Raw genomic sequence first — 16,808 nt, forward strand, 5'->3', positions numbered from 1 at the left:
AGTGTAAAGCCAGGTGCAGTAGCTTCATCTGGGTCTCCCAGATGGGGTTGCTGTGTCCCCAAACACTTTGGCCATCTTCTGATGCCTTTCCCATCCTGTTAGCTGGAACTGGGTTAGAAGTGGAGCAGCAGGGACATGAAGCAGCACTCAGGGATGCTGGCATTTCAGGTGCTGGTTTGACTCTCTTTACCACAACACTGGCCTGTCTTTATTTTTTAATTTAAAATATTGTTTATTTCGAAGACAAAGCTCCTCAATTCATCAGTTTGTTCCCCAACGCATCTAACAGCCAGAGCTGGGCCAGGCTCAAACTAGGAGCTCAGAATTCCATCTGCATCTGCGTGGGGGCAGAAACCCCAGGGCTTGAACGATGGCCTTCCTCCTGGGCGCACATTAGAAGAGGCTGCGATTGTAAAGGGAGCCTGGACTGGCACTGGCGTTGGTAGGGAAGGAAGTCATATCCCCAGGAGCATTTTAAGTGCTATGTGCAATCATCTATCCAGATTATATTTTTAATTTTTTTCAAAAAATATTTACTTTATTTCAGAAAGGGAGTGAGGGAGAGACAAAAGGTGAAAAGGGGAGTGGGATAGAGATTCTTCATGTACTGGTTCATTCTCCCACTGCTTTTCCAGGCACATTAACAGGGAGCTGGCTGAGAAGCGGAGCAGCTGGGACTCAGACCAGGGATCGTATGCAGTGCTGATGTCTCAGTATGTTAATCCACTGTACCATCACACTGGCCCCTATTTTAACTTTGTGAGAAACATCCGCACTGTTGTGTGTAGTGATGGGCTGTTGTGTGTAATGATGGGCTGTTGTGTGTAGTGATGGGCTGTTGTGTGTAGTGATGGGCTGTTGTGTGTAGTGATGGGCTGTTGTGTGTAATGATGGGCTGTTGTGTGTAGTGATGGGCTGTTGTGTGTAATGATGGGCTGTTGTGTGTAGTGATGGGCTGTTGTGTGTTCCTACCAGCAGTGTACAAGGGTTTCGTTTTTCTGTGTCTTTTCCTGAACTTACTATTTTCTGATTTTGTTTGTACTAGTTCTAATGTGGGTGAGGTGGTCACAGTGTGATTTTTGATGGTTCATTTTTCTAAGAAAAAAATAAAATTGATGATGGGAAACTATAGAGATCATTAAGAGGTGATAGAATTTTGTTTTGTTAACTTGGCTGAGGAGCTAGTCAAGTCAAGGCATTCACTTTACTACTCGATTATTTCTTTGAAAGGCAGAGACAGAGACAGGTTGTTCATCTGACATTTGCTGCTCAATGCTTGCAGCAGCTCAGGCTGGTCCAGGGACAAGTCAGAATCCAGAAACTCAGTCTGGTCCCGAGGTCCTGCCGCCACCCCCTCCTTCTACCCTGGATGCACATTGGCAAGACGCTGGGCTTGGATGTTGAGGCTGGGTCTCTGCCAGGATCTCCAGGACGGGATGTGGGCATTTTCCCTGCTGCACCAAATGCCTGCCTGCACTCTCACTGTAATCCGGATGGTCATTGAATCCTGGTGATGTGATTGCAGGTAAATTGGCAGAATGAGGAGCAACAAATCAAAAGAGGTGCCTTTACCAAATCCAAGAGACTCTCAAAGCAAGGATACTGTTCAAGGTATGATTTTTGTTTCTTAACTGAACTTAGTCCCTTGTTTAGGTCAAATATGTTAACTACTGCGCTGATCAATAAATGGAAATTACAGATGTGCTTAGACTTATTAAAAAAAAGTGGATAGTTTTAAATTCTAACTTGAACATGCATGTCTCATCCCCAAAGGCGTTCTGCTGTAAATTGTTGTCAAGGAGGAATCCATCTGCTTAAAAAACTGTCAACCAGTATAAATTTAGTTTTACACAATTTTCCAAATATTCTGGTTTAATGTCTTTTTTTTTTTAATTTTAAGTTTGTTTTTAAATGTTTGTTATGTAGGTTAGGGGTTTGCAGACTTCAGGAAGGGGTGGGAGGAAGGTGAGTAAAGGAAAAGACCCTACCCTCCCTCCTGTAACCTTTGGGTTGATGAGGAGGGGAGATGGTGCATGGCTGCTTGCTGCCAGCTCACATCCTTGCTTCATGGTAATAAGTGATATGATTCCTAACACAGTTCTAGACATGTAACAAAAGTAATAGTCTTATTGAACTCTTTTGTTAATCTTGCGTGAAATTTGTTTTGTTTTGTTGTTGTTTTTTTAAGATTTGTTTATTTGAAAGGCTGGTTCACTGCCTGAATGACTTCAGTGTCCAGGGCTGTGCCAGACTGAAGCCAAGAGCCAGGAGTTACATTCAGGTGCCCCCACATGAGTGGAAGGGTACCAAGAACATGGGCCATTTGCTGCTTTCCCAGGCATGCTAGCAGGGAACTGAATTGAAAGTTCTGGGACACAAACTGATGCCAGCATGGAATCCTGGCAGCACAGTTGGAGGCTTAACTTGCTCTGCCACAATGCCAATTCCTAGAGTTAACTTTAATGCATAATTTTTTTTAGTGGAGTTTGATAAACCATAGTCTCTCTGGAGAAATACTGCCTGTTCTCTGAGGAATCTAGAAGTGGAGTCATGTGAGAGATATTTGGAGGAAATAAAAATATCCTGGAAAAGGATAATTAATAAGAAGTGTGTGGCCTTGAATTGTTTGAAGAGCTGTTACCTGCAAGACTAAACAGATTTTTTTGTCTTGATTCTACTGGTAGCTTGAAATCTAAAATAGCTTCTAATCTTCTTCACATTATAATATGAAATATAATGAAATGTAAAGCAGTAATTTTTCAGCTCATTGGAATAAACGGATTGATACTGCTGATTTATGGAGATGTTTGGTATGTGTGTGGGTAGGTGTGTTGGTCCAGCTGTCTGTCTGTCTCTCTCTCTCTTTTTTTGTTGTTGTATTTTTATTTTGAATTTTTGTATTTTGTGGTACAATTTCGTATAGACTGGGATTCCTCCCCAAAGTCCCACCTCCTGGTCCAGCTCTCTAGAGAACTGGCTGTGTCAGCGTCTCCTAGGTGCCTGAACTGTTTCTGTTGGGAAGCTTGGGATGGTAGTTAGGAAGGAAAAGCATACTTTGACTTAGTAGGATAAGATGCTTTCCGAGGAACAGTCTTGCCTACTGAGCACTTCTGAATATATTTGTGGGCTTAGTAAAATTCAGGTATAAATTGTGATTCACTAAATATCAACTCTTCTTAGCAGGTACAACTACATCATGGGATGCGCTTTCTCAGTCCAAGGCTGCTGTAAGTAATTTTCAGTTCCATGTATTTCTTGTTTAAAATAGATTTTCTGTTATGATTGACTAGATTCAGGATTTCCTATACCTTTTCTTGAAAAGTATATACTATATGAGGTTATTTTAAACAGTTTGTGGAGAGTATTTATTATACTAAACAGGATTTCACTAGAATTCATTGTTTAGTTCAATTAAAATGTTTTTTAAATGAGTGTAAAGAGAACAGATTTTGTGTTCCCTTGTCTGCAGTTCCAAGACAGTGAGTGCACTGGATTCACCACCCCGCTCCTTCTCAGTACTCTTTCCTTCCTGCCCTCATCAGTTTTTGCAAACACATAATTTTAATCCACTATGTCCTCGGGCTTTATTTGACACTAATTATAGTATTCAGCGAGTACAAAGTGGAAAGACCTCAGTTCCACTGGGATGTGATCATGTCCCAAAGTGAGCATTTCATACCTGTACTTTTTTTTGTATTGTATATTAGCTGCTGCATATCAGAGAAAACATACGGTGTATGTGTAATGATCTCTAGATGCATCTATTTTGTTGCAAAAGACAGGATTTCATTCATTTTTATGGCTGAGTAGTATTTCATAGAGGGTGCGTTTTCTTTATCTAATCACCAGTTAGTGGAAATCTGAGTTAATTCCATGTTTGCTATTGTGAATTGAACTGTAATAAACAAGGAGCTATACTTCTGCTTTATGTAAACTTTTTCAAGTACCTTCACAAACTGAACCTATGTGACAGCTGTAAAACAAAAAATAAGATACTACTTTAGGTATCAGTAGCATTACGCCGGGAAATATGCATTTTGCAATAATTTGTACCTAATTATTTGCTTTTAGTTATTAACAGTATGTTGGAGATTTAACAATATATTTGGGAAGGTGGTGCTGTGTGTTAAGTTGATGGCTCATTGTCAAATAGGACGTGGGAAAAACTAGCTTCTTGAATGAGTTGTGAGTTACCTTAGCATACTGTTTTCCCTGGTGCTAACCAGCAGGAATGATTTTAAGCAATTTGTTTTCATTTGTCTTCTTCCCAGTGCTGTCTGGCAGATTGAAATCCAAGTTGGCCAAGTAATACATTTGAGGAGACTTAACTGCATGGAAAAATAAGCTTATTTTTAAATTCCATTTTCCATGGACTTTTTAAAAATAAGATTTAACAAATTTACTTACTTACTTTAATTGGAAAGGTAGAAATACAAAGAGAAGGAGGGACAGAGAGAAATCTGATCCAAAGCAGCAGTCAGGAGCTTCTTCTTGGTCTCCCATGCAGGTGTAGGATCGTAAGGCTTTGGGCCATTCTCTGTTGCCTTTCAAGGCCACAAGTAGGGAGCTGAATGGGAAGTGGAGCAGGTGGGACATGAACCACAGTGTCCATGTAGAATTCTGGCACCGGAGGGTAGAGGATTAGCTTGCTGTGCCACCACACTGGCTTTGATTCTTTTTTATTTGCTCTCCAGGCAAATTATCTTTGTAGCACATTAATTTTTATATTCTCTTGAGTACCATCTGAATTTGAATCATCATTCTCACCTGAGTGCTTTATGGTGTTTTCTTCAGTCTTTAGACCTTTAAGGAAATCAATCTGGAAAAGATACATAGCCTGGATTTGTTCTCATGCTGTGTCAGATTTTACCCCTGTACCTGTAATGGTGTATCTGTCTTCTGCATGGGCAATCTACATCAATTATGTGGGGAATCATTTTTTATCCTCCAACTTAATTTAGAGCTTAAGCTTTTGAGCTTTTTATTGTTTTATTTTTATTCATTTTAATATATTTTTTATTTTTATTATTAAGCTTTTGACTATATGTTAGAAAATTTTAAGGATGATGGGAACTTATAATTTAAGTAGGAGAAAGGAAAGCTCATATGGAACTGTTAGTATGTAGAAGATGATTCCCCTCTTTTTCATGAGAGAGGAAGAGTCAGATGGATAAACCATGGAGAGATGGAGACACAGAGGGCTCTAATGTCCTTGTTCACTTCCCAGATGCCTGCAGGACCTATCTCTGTCCTCAAACTGGATCAGGAACTCAGTCTAGGTCTCCAGCCTGGGTAGTAGAGATCAAGTACTTGAGCCATCACCTGCTCTCTCATGGGTCTGAACTGGTGGGAAGCTGAAGTCGGGAGCTAGACCTGGGAATGGAACCTAGGCATTCTGATATGGGCAGGTGCATCTTAATGGCTCGGTAGGCCAAATGCTTGCTCCTATTGCTATTTTTTCTATGCTTGAAACAAATCAGAGCAAAGAAAAACACCATAAGTAGAAATGCCTAAGGATTCACTCCAAAGAGTTGAGCTAACCGCTGTCCTCTTTAGGTGAGGAAATGTGAAGTAACACTATCAAAAAGTGCCCTATTGCTGTTTTAAAAAAAATACACTGCAAACTTTGGAAGAAGATAAATGAATTTAAGTTTGTGGGGTTTTTTTTATTTATTATATTTTACTTGAAAGAATTAGAGGGGATGGAGGTGGGCTAGAGAAGGGAAATGACAGATCTTGCATGTACTGGTTCACTCCCCAGATGGCTGCTGTGGCCAGATCTGCACAGATCTGAGGCTGGGAGCCATGGGCCACTTTCCAGTATCCACATGGGTACAGAAACACAAGGACCTGGGCCATCCTCCATTGCCTTCCCAGGTTATAAGCAGGGATCTGGACCACAAGTGGAGGAGCCAGGACTTGAGCCAGCACTGATAAGGGATACTGACGCAGGGTGGAGGATTAGGGTCCTGACAAATAAAAATTTATACAAAGAATTTATCTTTATGCCAAATTCTGTGTGATAGGTTTTTGATTTACTTAACTTTTTAGAATTTTGGTTTCCTAAATTTGTCCAATAAGCATATAATTCTGTATTAGGGGGATTTTTTTTCCCTAATGAAATTTTTTTTATTTGAAAGGCAGAGTTACAGAGACTCAGACACTTGGGCCATCCTCTACTGCTGTCCAGGCACATTATCAGCAACCTAGATAGGAAGTGGAGAAGACTGAATTCAAACCAGTGCCCACATTGGATGCTGGCATTTTAGGCAGCAGGTCTCAGGAAATGTTTTTTTTAAAGTCATTTAGAACAGTGATTGTTGTGCTAAGAGTTGACTTGTATTGCAAAATATATATGAAACCTGAATTCTATTTTATGAATTTTGCGATCATTTTGAAACTTATAGACATAAAACTGCAAACAGTTGTTATTTGAGCAATCCTAAATTTTAGTCCTAAATTATTGTTTCATTATTTGTGTGGGTAAAATGCACATGATATATTGCATAATAATGTACCTCATATAATGTTAGATAGTTTGCTGCTTTCAAAAAAACTCAGCAATTGGGTCCAGGCATGGTAGCCTCATGGCCAGAGTCCTCGCCTTGTGTGCTCTGGGATCCCCTGTGGGCACTGGCTTCTATCATGGATACTCCACTTCCCTTCCACCTCCCTGTTTGTGACCTGGGAAAGCAGTCAAGGCCAGCCCAAAGTCTTGGTAACCTGTACCGGCGTGGGAGACCCACAAGAATCTCCTGGCTTCGGATCAGCTCATCTCTGGCCATTTTGGCCACGTGAATCAGCAGGTGGAAGATCTTTCTCCCTGGATCTCCTCTCTGTGGCTCTGACCTCCCAGTAAAAGATGAAGATTTATTTTAAAAAGTATTTAAAAACCTGAACAATTAAATAGGTCAGTAAGAAAACAGAAAACCTTGAATACTTTGTTTTTCATTTTTCTGTTTGAATTTGAACAGCAGTGTGATAGTTGAAAGAGTTGAAGTACTAGTAATTGAAAATCCAATATTGCAAGAATGCCTTCCTGAGTTTTTATGCTTTAGAGATAGGTATTGGGCAGTATAGTTTTAACTCTAATTGGTGATAGCTGATTTATTTACAGAATTCACTAATGTGTTGTGATGTTGTTTATACTTTAGCTGAGACATATTGAAAACAAATTGGAAGTAGCCCCTGCAAGTACAGCTGTGGTTGATTTGGTCATGGATGCCAAGAAGTCTTCTGCAAGTGCTACCCGAAAAATAAGTAGAAAAGGTTTGTATGAAGTTACATCTAAAGATATATTTGAAAAATTCGGGTGAATTTTTCAGTCAGTTCTGTTTTAATCTTATTTTTTCTTAAAGCCCCTTATGTTTACTTGCTTTGTTGTAAGGTCATTAGCATTTAATGTTTTTCTTTTGGTTATGAATCGGCCTCAATCAGTGATTGTCCATGGTGTTTCATCATCTGATATCAGGGACTTCAGCACCATTGTGACATCTTTGACAGTGAATGTTTGTTTTGTAGTAAAAAGAATTTTGTTTTGAGATTTTTGGGTTATGAATATCAGTTTTGCTCTTCTTAAATTTATAGGTGTAGCATATCATTTTGATAGATTCAGGTAATTTAATTGATTGTATGCTTTTTGTTGGAATATCTCTTTTATAGGTACTGTCATAGATTGACACAGTGTAAATATTTTCTTTGACTGTCTTTTATATGTTTGATATCTTGGTTTCCAAATTGGTAAGCGAAAACCTGCAAATCTTTACTTAAGCTCTGATTTTTTTTTTGAACCTGTGAGTTTTTAGATTTTTATCTGATATTTGTCTTTTAGGTGAGTCAGAGGTATTGACAAAAGGGAATCTTACACCTAGAATTTTATTTTGTATTATACAGAATACAATCAGTCTATTTATTGAGTTGTTATAATAATTTAGCTTGATTTTTTTTTGCCTGTTAATGTAATTATCTAAGTGGAGATACCCAGAATAGTAACTCTTTGTTATTTTATTAGATACTACTTGCATTTCAAAATGGGTCGTGTTTTACATTGTGTATTCTTACAGATGTCTTTTCCCTTTAGATGTTAGATATCTAGATGATTCTTGGGTTAATGCTCCAACTGTCACATCCTTGAAATCACGGAAAGAGAAATCTCGTAGTCCTCTCAGAACCACCACCCTGGAGAGTAATGTGAAGAAAAGTAATCGTGTAGAGTTTCGTGAACCTTTGGCTTCTTATAGGTTGGTATTAAATTAAATATTAAGTTAGGGTGATTCTGTGCTGTTTACAATAAGATTGTAATTTATTTCTGAGTTTCATAACATGCTAATAATATAACCATTCTGAATGGCATAGAGAAATAATCTTATATGTTATGAAGTATAGACTGCAGTACACTCTTTTACAAATAAATAGTTGTGAGAAAGAAATGGTAACATTTGTCCCAGGCTACCAACATTGTAAATAAATATGCTTCCTAGAAATAAATTATTCAGTCTTTGTAAATGTGATTTTTTATTTTATAGAAATCTTAATAGATTTGTAATTCTACATAGCGAATTTTATGTAGTTTGGTTCTGTTCATTTTTTTCTTTCAATATTTATTTATTTTCATTGGAAAGGCAAATTTACAGAGAGAAGAGATATATAGAGAAAGATCTGTCTGCTGGTTCACCTCCCAAGTCGACGCAGCAGCCAGAGCTGAGCTGGTCTGAAGCCAGGAGTTGGGAGCTTCTTCTGCGTCTCCCACTTGAGTGTAGGGTTCCAAAACTTTGGGTCATCCTACTCCATCCCAGGCTGCAGGTAGGGAGCTGGATGGGAAGTAGAGCAGCCAGGACATCAACCCCTTGTGGGTAGAGGATTAGCCCGTTGAACCATCTTGGTTTTCAGCGGTAGTAATAATCAGTCACCTAAAACTTCTTCCCTAATGATAGTCTGATTGCAGTCTGTTCTGGCATTGTGGCACAGCACTTTAAACCAGCCCTTGTGATGCTGGTATTTTATGTGACAGCACTGGTTTAAGTCCCACTTCCAATCCAGCTTCTGGCTAAAGCACCCGTGAAGGCACCAAGTGCTGATCTAAGTCCTTGGGCCCCTGTTGTCTATGTAGGAGACATGCTTGAGATTCCTGACTCCTGGCCTGTCCATACCTGGCTGTACTTGCATTTGGGTAGTGAACCACTGGATGTGAGATCTCTCTTTGTGTTGCTCTGCCTTTCAAATACACAAACAAAAATCTTTAAAAAAAGAAAGAAAACTTATTTTGTTGCCAATGGCTCCTTTCAGTAGCTTAGGTGTTCAAGATTGATGTATGAACTTTGATGGAATATAATGTAAAGTGCCTTGCATTTAACATAGTTTATAATACTGGGTTAATAACACTATGGAATTTTGTATTTATTTGAAGACCATATTTACTAATGATTTATATGTGTCCACAAATAGTTTGCACACCGTCATAATGAGAAAGAAGTAAATACCATATCTGATAGCTCTTGAAAGCATTTTTCGTGTTCCAAGTGTTGACCAGGAAATGAAGGGGTTTTATGATGATACCTGTTGATTGTAGGTATATATTTATACTCTTAAAATTTGAGGTCAGTAATTTAGGAGAGGCAGTGGGGTATGAGTTCAGTTTATAGTATGTTGCATTTGATATAGTTTTCAAATATCCAGTGAAAGTACTCAGTTAGTGTTTGAAAATTTGAGTAGGAATATGTATATCGAATGGTCAGGGCGACAAAAAAAGTTGTCAGAGATATTGAAATAATAAAAATGCTGAGAAAAAAGGCAGTCGGCAAGGGATTTCATAGTTTAGAAATGGAGGGAAAAAAAGTTGAATGATTACAGTTCCCAATTTTTACACATACCAATGCTGACCTGCCTGGAAACATAATCATTAATACTGTTGGGACTGAGTTCCTGACTGCTTGTTTATACATATTCTAAGGTTCTTACGAAACTACTATTACTACTTGGTATTTAAAATTGTGTAAGTATCTTTTCAGAAAAGAAAAAAAGAGTATGCGGACTTAGCTGTGAGTGTCTCTGCTTGGCAGACTGCTCTTTGTGTAGTAAACGTGGCCAGATCTGTTCCTCCTCATTGTATTTTCCTGTTCTAGTTAATATATGATCCATGATAGCATGTAGCTTCCATCATAGCATCTACATGTCCTGTTATATTTTGATTCCATTTCTGTCCATTACACTAGTCTGTAAATTTTTTAACATTTTATTTTGATATATTTCTAATTTACAGAAGTTGAAAAATGTGTGCTGAAAGTTTTCCAAATATTCAAAAAGTACTTAGTCTATGAGTGAACAAAAGACTAGTTTTGAGAGACATGGGAGAAGTTGCCATCTGCTGGCCTGCTCTCCTGTGCCCGTGATGACTGAGGCTGGGTGGAAGCCGAGCCAGAAGCTCTGTCTGGACTGAACCATTTGAGCCGTCACCTGCTACTTGCTGTACTCGATGTGAGCAGGAAGTTAGAATTGGGATCCAGAGCATGAACCTAGACACAGACATTTTGATAAGGCACATCGGCTTGCCACTGGGCACCTTAACCATTAGGTGAACCACCTGCTTTATTTACTTATTTATTTTTGTGGGTTTTTTTTTTTTAAGATTTATTTATTTTTATTGCGAAGTCAGATATACAGAGAGGAGGAGAGACAGAGAGGAAGATTTTCTGTCCAATGGTTCACTCCCCAAGTGAACACAATGGCTGATGCTGCGCCGATCTGAAGCCAGGAGCCAGGATCTCCTCCGGGTCTCCCACACGGGTGCAGGGTCCCAAGGCTTTGGACCATCCTTGACTGCTTTCCCAGGCCACAAGCAGAGAGCTGGATGGGAAGCAGGGCCACCAGGACTAGAACCGGTGCCCATTTGGGATCCTGGTGTGTGCAATGTGAGGACGTTAATCACTACACTATCGTGCCATGCCCTACTTATTTATTTTTATAGCTTACTAGTTTATGGGACAGAATCAAGAGAAACAGAAAGCTCCTATTTGGTGGTTCATTCTCCTAGTGCCTGTAGAGTTTAAGGCAGGACTTGGCTGGCGCTAGCAGCTGGGAGTGCAGTCCATATCTCCCTGGGGTGATGGGACCCTGGTCACTTGGGCCTCCCCTGCTGCTGCCCAGCGTGTGCATTGTCAGGAAATGAGTCTGCATTGTAGCAGGGAACCGAACCAGGCTTCATCATTTTCTCCCACTTCACGTTTTTTGTTGTTAATTTTTCCTTCCCATTTTGAGGTTGAATGATGATGTGTAAGCTACCATTCTATTCATTTTATTCTCTAAATGTTACCTATGAGGTCTTCCTTAGAGCATTTGTAAAAATAATTTTTTTTTGGAAGGCGGAGACAGATTTCCAGGCCACTGGCCCCCTCTCCTGATGCCCTCAGCACCTGGGGCTGAGATTGGCTTGAGTTGGGTGCTGGGGACTAAGTCTGGCTTGCCCACCAGGCGGCAGAGAGCGTCCCCTCTGTCTCCCAGGGTGTGCAGGCGCAGGAAGTTGCGATTGAGCGCAGAGCCAGAACTCCGACTCAGGCACTCCAACATGGAACGTCAGCATTTCATTGTCCTACTGCTGCGCCAGTCAGAACTCTTAGAGACAAACCTACCAAGCTTAGTTGCAGGTTTATGCCTCAGATGTCTCCCGCAGCCAGAGCTGTCTGGACCAAAGCTGCGAGCTGTGAGCTCAGTCCAGTCTCATGTGAGCTATCATGACCACTTCCCAGGGTCCACATTAACAGGAAATACGTCATGATCCAGATTGGGTCAGAACTCTGCTACTGTGACATAGGGCACTGAGGGACAGGAAGAGAAGGAAAGCAAGGAGACAGGGAGCTTCCATTCTTTAGTTCAATCTTCAGATGTCCTCTACAGCTAGGCCTGGAAAGGCTGAAGTTCAACTGCTTAAACCAGGAAATTCGTCTGTCATGTAGGTACCAGTGACATAACCACTTGAGCCATCACCTGTGCCTCTGAGTGTGCATTAGAAGAAAGCTATAGTCAGGAAGGAAACTGAAGCTCAAGACCAGGCGCTCTAATACGTTATGCTCAGTCTCGTTGTCGTAACCACTAGGGCAGATATGCCCACTGAGAGCTGGAGGATTTTAGCTGGCAGTTGCTGGAATCTTGTCAACAGTGATGGCAGTTGCAGGATTCATCTCTCCTGCAAACAGGGTGTAACATTTTTCGAGTCATCAAATTCAGTGACAATCTCATGACAACTGGACTGTCTCCTTGGAAAAATACACATGGTTACACACTCATAATAGTATTTATGCAATATCACATTATAGTATAATGAGGCTTGGGTTTTAAGAATTTTTTTGGTATTTGTATTTTTAATGCCTTTACGTGAAATAATGTAGATTAATGCTGTGTAATAGTCATTAATCCAAGCCGCACATATAATTTAAACATTTTCAATAAGTCATACACAAAAAGCTTGTTTTATATTCCTAAAGTTTTAAAATCAAGCATGTAACTGTATTTCAGCATCTCATTTAGGACAGCCACATGCGGAGAGTGGCTGCTGTCCCAAGCATTGTAGTGCACACTGTGTTACATCTATGTGATGGTCGTTTCACAATTCATGCACTCTCCTCACGGCCATAGGCTGTCTACGTTCATCTCTTAATAAACAGCTGTTCTACAGTGGAGCGTGTTAGAATGTTACGTAGACTAAAAGACGTGACGGAAGACATTTGCTGGTGTTTTTATAAGCAGATAATATGAACTGTATGATGAGTACCGAGGCTTTGCCCAGCCTTTGCCTGGTTGTTTACCCCTGAGTTTCTAGATCTGCTTTTCATGGTTTAAAACAGCCAGAAGTATCCCGTGGTTAAGAGAGATTAACTTTACCAACCACATCTACTTGATGAAAAATATTTATTGTGCCTTCTCTTTATTTCCAACCTCCATCTGTTAAATTGGCCTTATTTTGAAGTTAGACAAGTGGGGCCTGGCAGGATGGCTCAGTGACTAAACCTTCACCTTGCAAATGCCAGGATCCTGTATGGGTGCCGGTTCATGTCGTGGCTGCTCCACTTCCTCATCCAGGTCATTGCTTGTGGCCTGAGAAAACAGTAGAGGATGACCCAAAATCTTTGAACCCTGGATCCGCTTGGGAGACCTGGAAGAAGCTGCTACCTGTTATACTGGCATCCAGTATTGCACTAATCAAGTCCCTGTTAATGGGCCTGAAAAATCAGTGGAAGTTCTTGGGTTCCTGCACCCACATGCTGGGTTCCTAGTTTCCACTTGACCTAACTTCAGCAATCATGACCACTTGAGCAGTGATTCAATAGATTAAAGATCTGTCTGTCTCCCCTTTCTGTTACTGTGCTTTTCAAATAAATGAAGTAAATCTTTAGGAAAAATGTCATAAAGTAGTAATTTACACATTTTGATAACAGACATCAAACACTCATATGTATTACCTCACAAATATGTCATTGTTTTATGGTAAGAATATTTCAGATGTACTACTTACATTGTTATATAGTGTATTGTTATTAACTGTAGTAACAAAGCTTATTTTTCATTATAGGGAAATCCTTGGAGCACCTTCCAATTTAAGTCCCAGCTATCTGGATTCAAAACGTGTGTATTGTTTAGATGTTAATGAAGAAAAGGCTGAGAGTGGGAACCGGACAATAAACAATCGAGAAGAACAAAATATACATTGCTGTGATTTTGAGAGCTCGCAATCCTTTGCCATTAATGATACAGTTGTAAGGTTTTTAAATGATCGATCAGCAATTGATGCATTGCACAATTCCGAATGTTTGATTAAGGTGGGTGCTCCTGTGAGAACTGAGGAAGACATGCCTAATAGAGCAAAAGGAAATGAGAACAGTTTGAAGCCTTCTGTGACTGACACGGGCCATGACATGGATCCAAAAGTGTTAAGGTCAACTGACTCTTCTCCATCTTCTGCAAGTACTTGCAGTTCCCAAAGATTAGACATTTTAAAGAGGCGACAACATGATGTCAAACTGGAAAGACTCAAGGAGCGGATTAGGAAACAATGGGAACATTCAGAAGAAATGAATGGCCGGGGCCAGAATCTGGGTCATATTGACCATCCAGTAATGGTTGTTAATGTTGATAACTCAGTGACAGCGAAAGTCAGGAAAGTGGCGACAGCACCACCTGCTCCCACGTACAGAGGTTAGTAAGGAATCAGTCTCTGTGTGTTTCTCCTCCTGCCTCCTTGTTTCCCTTCCTAGGATGTGTTTAATCAGAGATCATCTTGAGAAAAGGATGTAGTTTTCCTAAAGCTGCCTAAGAAGTTATTTCAAGATACATGTTAAAAAAATTTGCATAGATTTCTAGGTCCTATGTTGGACCTGAATCAGGATTTCTGGGAGTAACGCTTGGAATTTGATTTAAAAAAAAACAAAACAAGATTTATCAGAAAAGCAGAGTGACGGAGAAAGAGAGGAAAAGCAGTGGGAATCTGCCATCTGTGGGCTCTCTGCGCTGACTGTGGCTTGAGCCCAGGCCAGAGCCAGGGGCTGGAACCTTCCCCTTAGTCTCCCACTGGGTGTCAGGGAAGGGATTTCCTGGACCACCTTCTCCACCTTTCCACACACGTTAGCAGGAAGCTGGACTAGGAATGGAGGAGGCAGAGCTCGAACCTGCACCCCAGTGTGGAATAGTTGGTCTTGTGTATTTTAATAAAACTCATTCATATCCTTTTTAGTTATTTGTGTTCCACTCGTGTGTTGTTGGCAGAACATGTAGCAAATGGTCAGATGTTCTTGTTGATGCTGATGAAATAGTGATTCCCCAAGTGGTCTCTGCTCTGTGTCACAGCCGTTAAATGTCGGTTATGTGTTTACCAGTAAAACTTTTGAAATTCCTAAGGTTAGTCCATTATGGGAGAATTTAAATATTTATATGAACTCATGCTTTAATAATTAAGTTTTAAAATGAATTTTATTTATTTTTATTTGGAAGGCAGATTTACAGAAAGGAGAGAGAGAAAGATCCTCCATCTACCTGTGTTTGTATTTTCCCCACCTTAAACTTTACACTTTGTGCATCATAAATATATATTCCTGTATTTAAATCTATATAAATCTATGTGTACATATACATACATGTATTGACAAACTTTATATACACACACACTTATACATTTATATATACACACACACATATTTATACACATTACACCAGTGTTGTGACAGATTTGTTTTTTCATCAGTGGAGAACTGTGTTTTTCGCAACAGTGTGAATTAAGAAACATTTTAAAATATTGTATTTTTTAAACTAAAATTTATTTGGAAGGTATTGTTAGAAAAGATATAGAGAGATATCTACTATTCACTGGCTCAATCCCAGTTGGCTGCAGTAGCCGGGGCTGAGGCATGCCACACTCGGGAGCCAGGAGTTCCTTCAGGTCTCCCGTGTGCAGGGGCTGAGTGCAGGGGCCCAAGCACTTGGGTCAGCTGCTGCTGCTTTCCTGGCCAAGACCTACATGCATCACTTCCTGTGTTTGGGATATTCTCTGTTCTGTGATACAAAGGTCCTGAAACTATGAAAGATACGTGCAGATACCCTTATTAGAAACTGAAAAGAAAAAGAGGAAGTGTGTATGTTGATCTGAACTGAGACAGATGCCAGCAGAGAAAGTCAGGCTGGTGGAGGAACTGACAGTGGTGTGTCAGATATTGTAAGAATGTGGAATGACAGGCCCGGCGTGATGGCGTAGTGGTTAAGGTCCTCACATTGCACGCCCGGGAGCCCATATGGGCGCCGGTTCTATCCCAGCAGCCCCGCTTCCCTTCCAGCTCCCTGCCTGTGGCCTGGGAAAGCAGTCGAGGACGGCCCAAAGCTTTGGGAACCTGTACCCGCATGGGAGACCTGGAAGAGGCTCCTGGCTTCGGATCGGCATAGCATCGGCCGTTGCGCTCACTTGGGGAGTGAATCATCGGACGGAAGATTTTCCTCTCTGTCTCTCCTCTCTGTATATCCGCCTTTCCAATAAAAAAATAATAATAAAAATAAATCTTTAAAAAAAAAAAGAATGTGGAATTACCACGGTCTGTGAAGTAGAGACACAAAGCATGAATTGTTAGCTCTGTGTAGGAAAGGGATGAACACAAGTTGCTGAAAAAATAGAAAAAAAGAAAAACCTGCATGAAGATCCAAGTGAAGACCTTGAGTATATGTTCAGAACGTGGCTCCATGTTGCGGTGGACACATGCTGTTTAATGATATGCTGATCATGAAACAAGCAGAAATCTGTTACGATGAACTGAAAGAGAGAATTGTGAATATTTACCAGGTAGATTGCAGACTTTGAGAAAAGATACCACTTTTTAAAAATATTGGAAAGTCAAAAATACAGAGAGGAGGATCTTCTGTCTTCTGGTTCACTCCCTAATTGGCTGCAGTGGTTGGAGCTGAGTTGATCCAAAGCCACGAGCCAGGAGCTTTTTCTAGGTCTCTGATGTGGACACAAGGTCCCAAGGCTTTGGGCTGTCCTCGACTGCTTTCCCAGGCCACAGTGCAGGATGTGAAGTGGGGTGGCTGGGATTAGAATCGGCGCCCATCCCGGTGGCCCAGCTTCCCATCCAGCTCCCCGCTTGTGGCCTGGAAAAGTAGTTGAGAATGGCCCAAAGCCTTAGGACCCTGCACCTGCATGGGAGACCCAGAAGAGCTCCTGGCTCTGGATATGCGAGTACAGGCCGTTGCGCTCACTTGGGGAGTGAATCATCGGACAGAAGATCTTTCTGTCTCTCCTCCTTTCTGTATATCTGCCTTTCCAATAAAAATAAATAAAT

General features: G+C 40.6%; 1 protein-coding gene across 6 annotated transcripts in view; it reads left to right on the plus strand.

Moving 5' to 3' along the window:
- The window catches only part of CEP350 (centrosomal protein 350), a 136,732-nt gene that overhangs the window by 26,908 nt on the left and 93,016 nt on the right, over nucleotides 1–16,808 (plus strand). For 3 of the 6 annotated variants that reach the window (XM_040984339.1, XM_040984340.1, XM_040984341.1), the window contains exons 2-6: nucleotides 1,526–1,611; nucleotides 3,181–3,227; nucleotides 7,155–7,269; nucleotides 8,081–8,240; nucleotides 13,562–14,184. In XM_040984339.1, the coding sequence (XP_040840273.1) occupies nucleotides 1,539–1,611; nucleotides 3,181–3,227; nucleotides 7,155–7,269; nucleotides 8,081–8,240; nucleotides 13,562–14,184 (1,018 nt within the window). In that variant the 5' untranslated portion in view covers nucleotides 1,526–1,538. Of the gene's footprint in view, nucleotides 1–1,525; nucleotides 1,612–3,180; nucleotides 3,228–7,154; nucleotides 7,270–8,080; nucleotides 8,241–13,561; nucleotides 14,185–16,808 lie in introns of those variants that run through there. The other 3 variants (XM_040984342.1, XM_040984343.1, XM_040984344.1) reach the window with 2 other exon arrangements.

The sequence above is a fragment of the Ochotona curzoniae genome, unplaced genomic scaffold (assembly GCF_017591425.1).
Source record: "Ochotona curzoniae isolate NIBS_2020 unplaced genomic scaffold, NIBS_Ocur_1.0 contig_4105, whole genome shotgun sequence".
Taxonomy (NCBI): Eukaryota; Metazoa; Chordata; class Mammalia; order Lagomorpha; family Ochotonidae; genus Ochotona; species Ochotona curzoniae.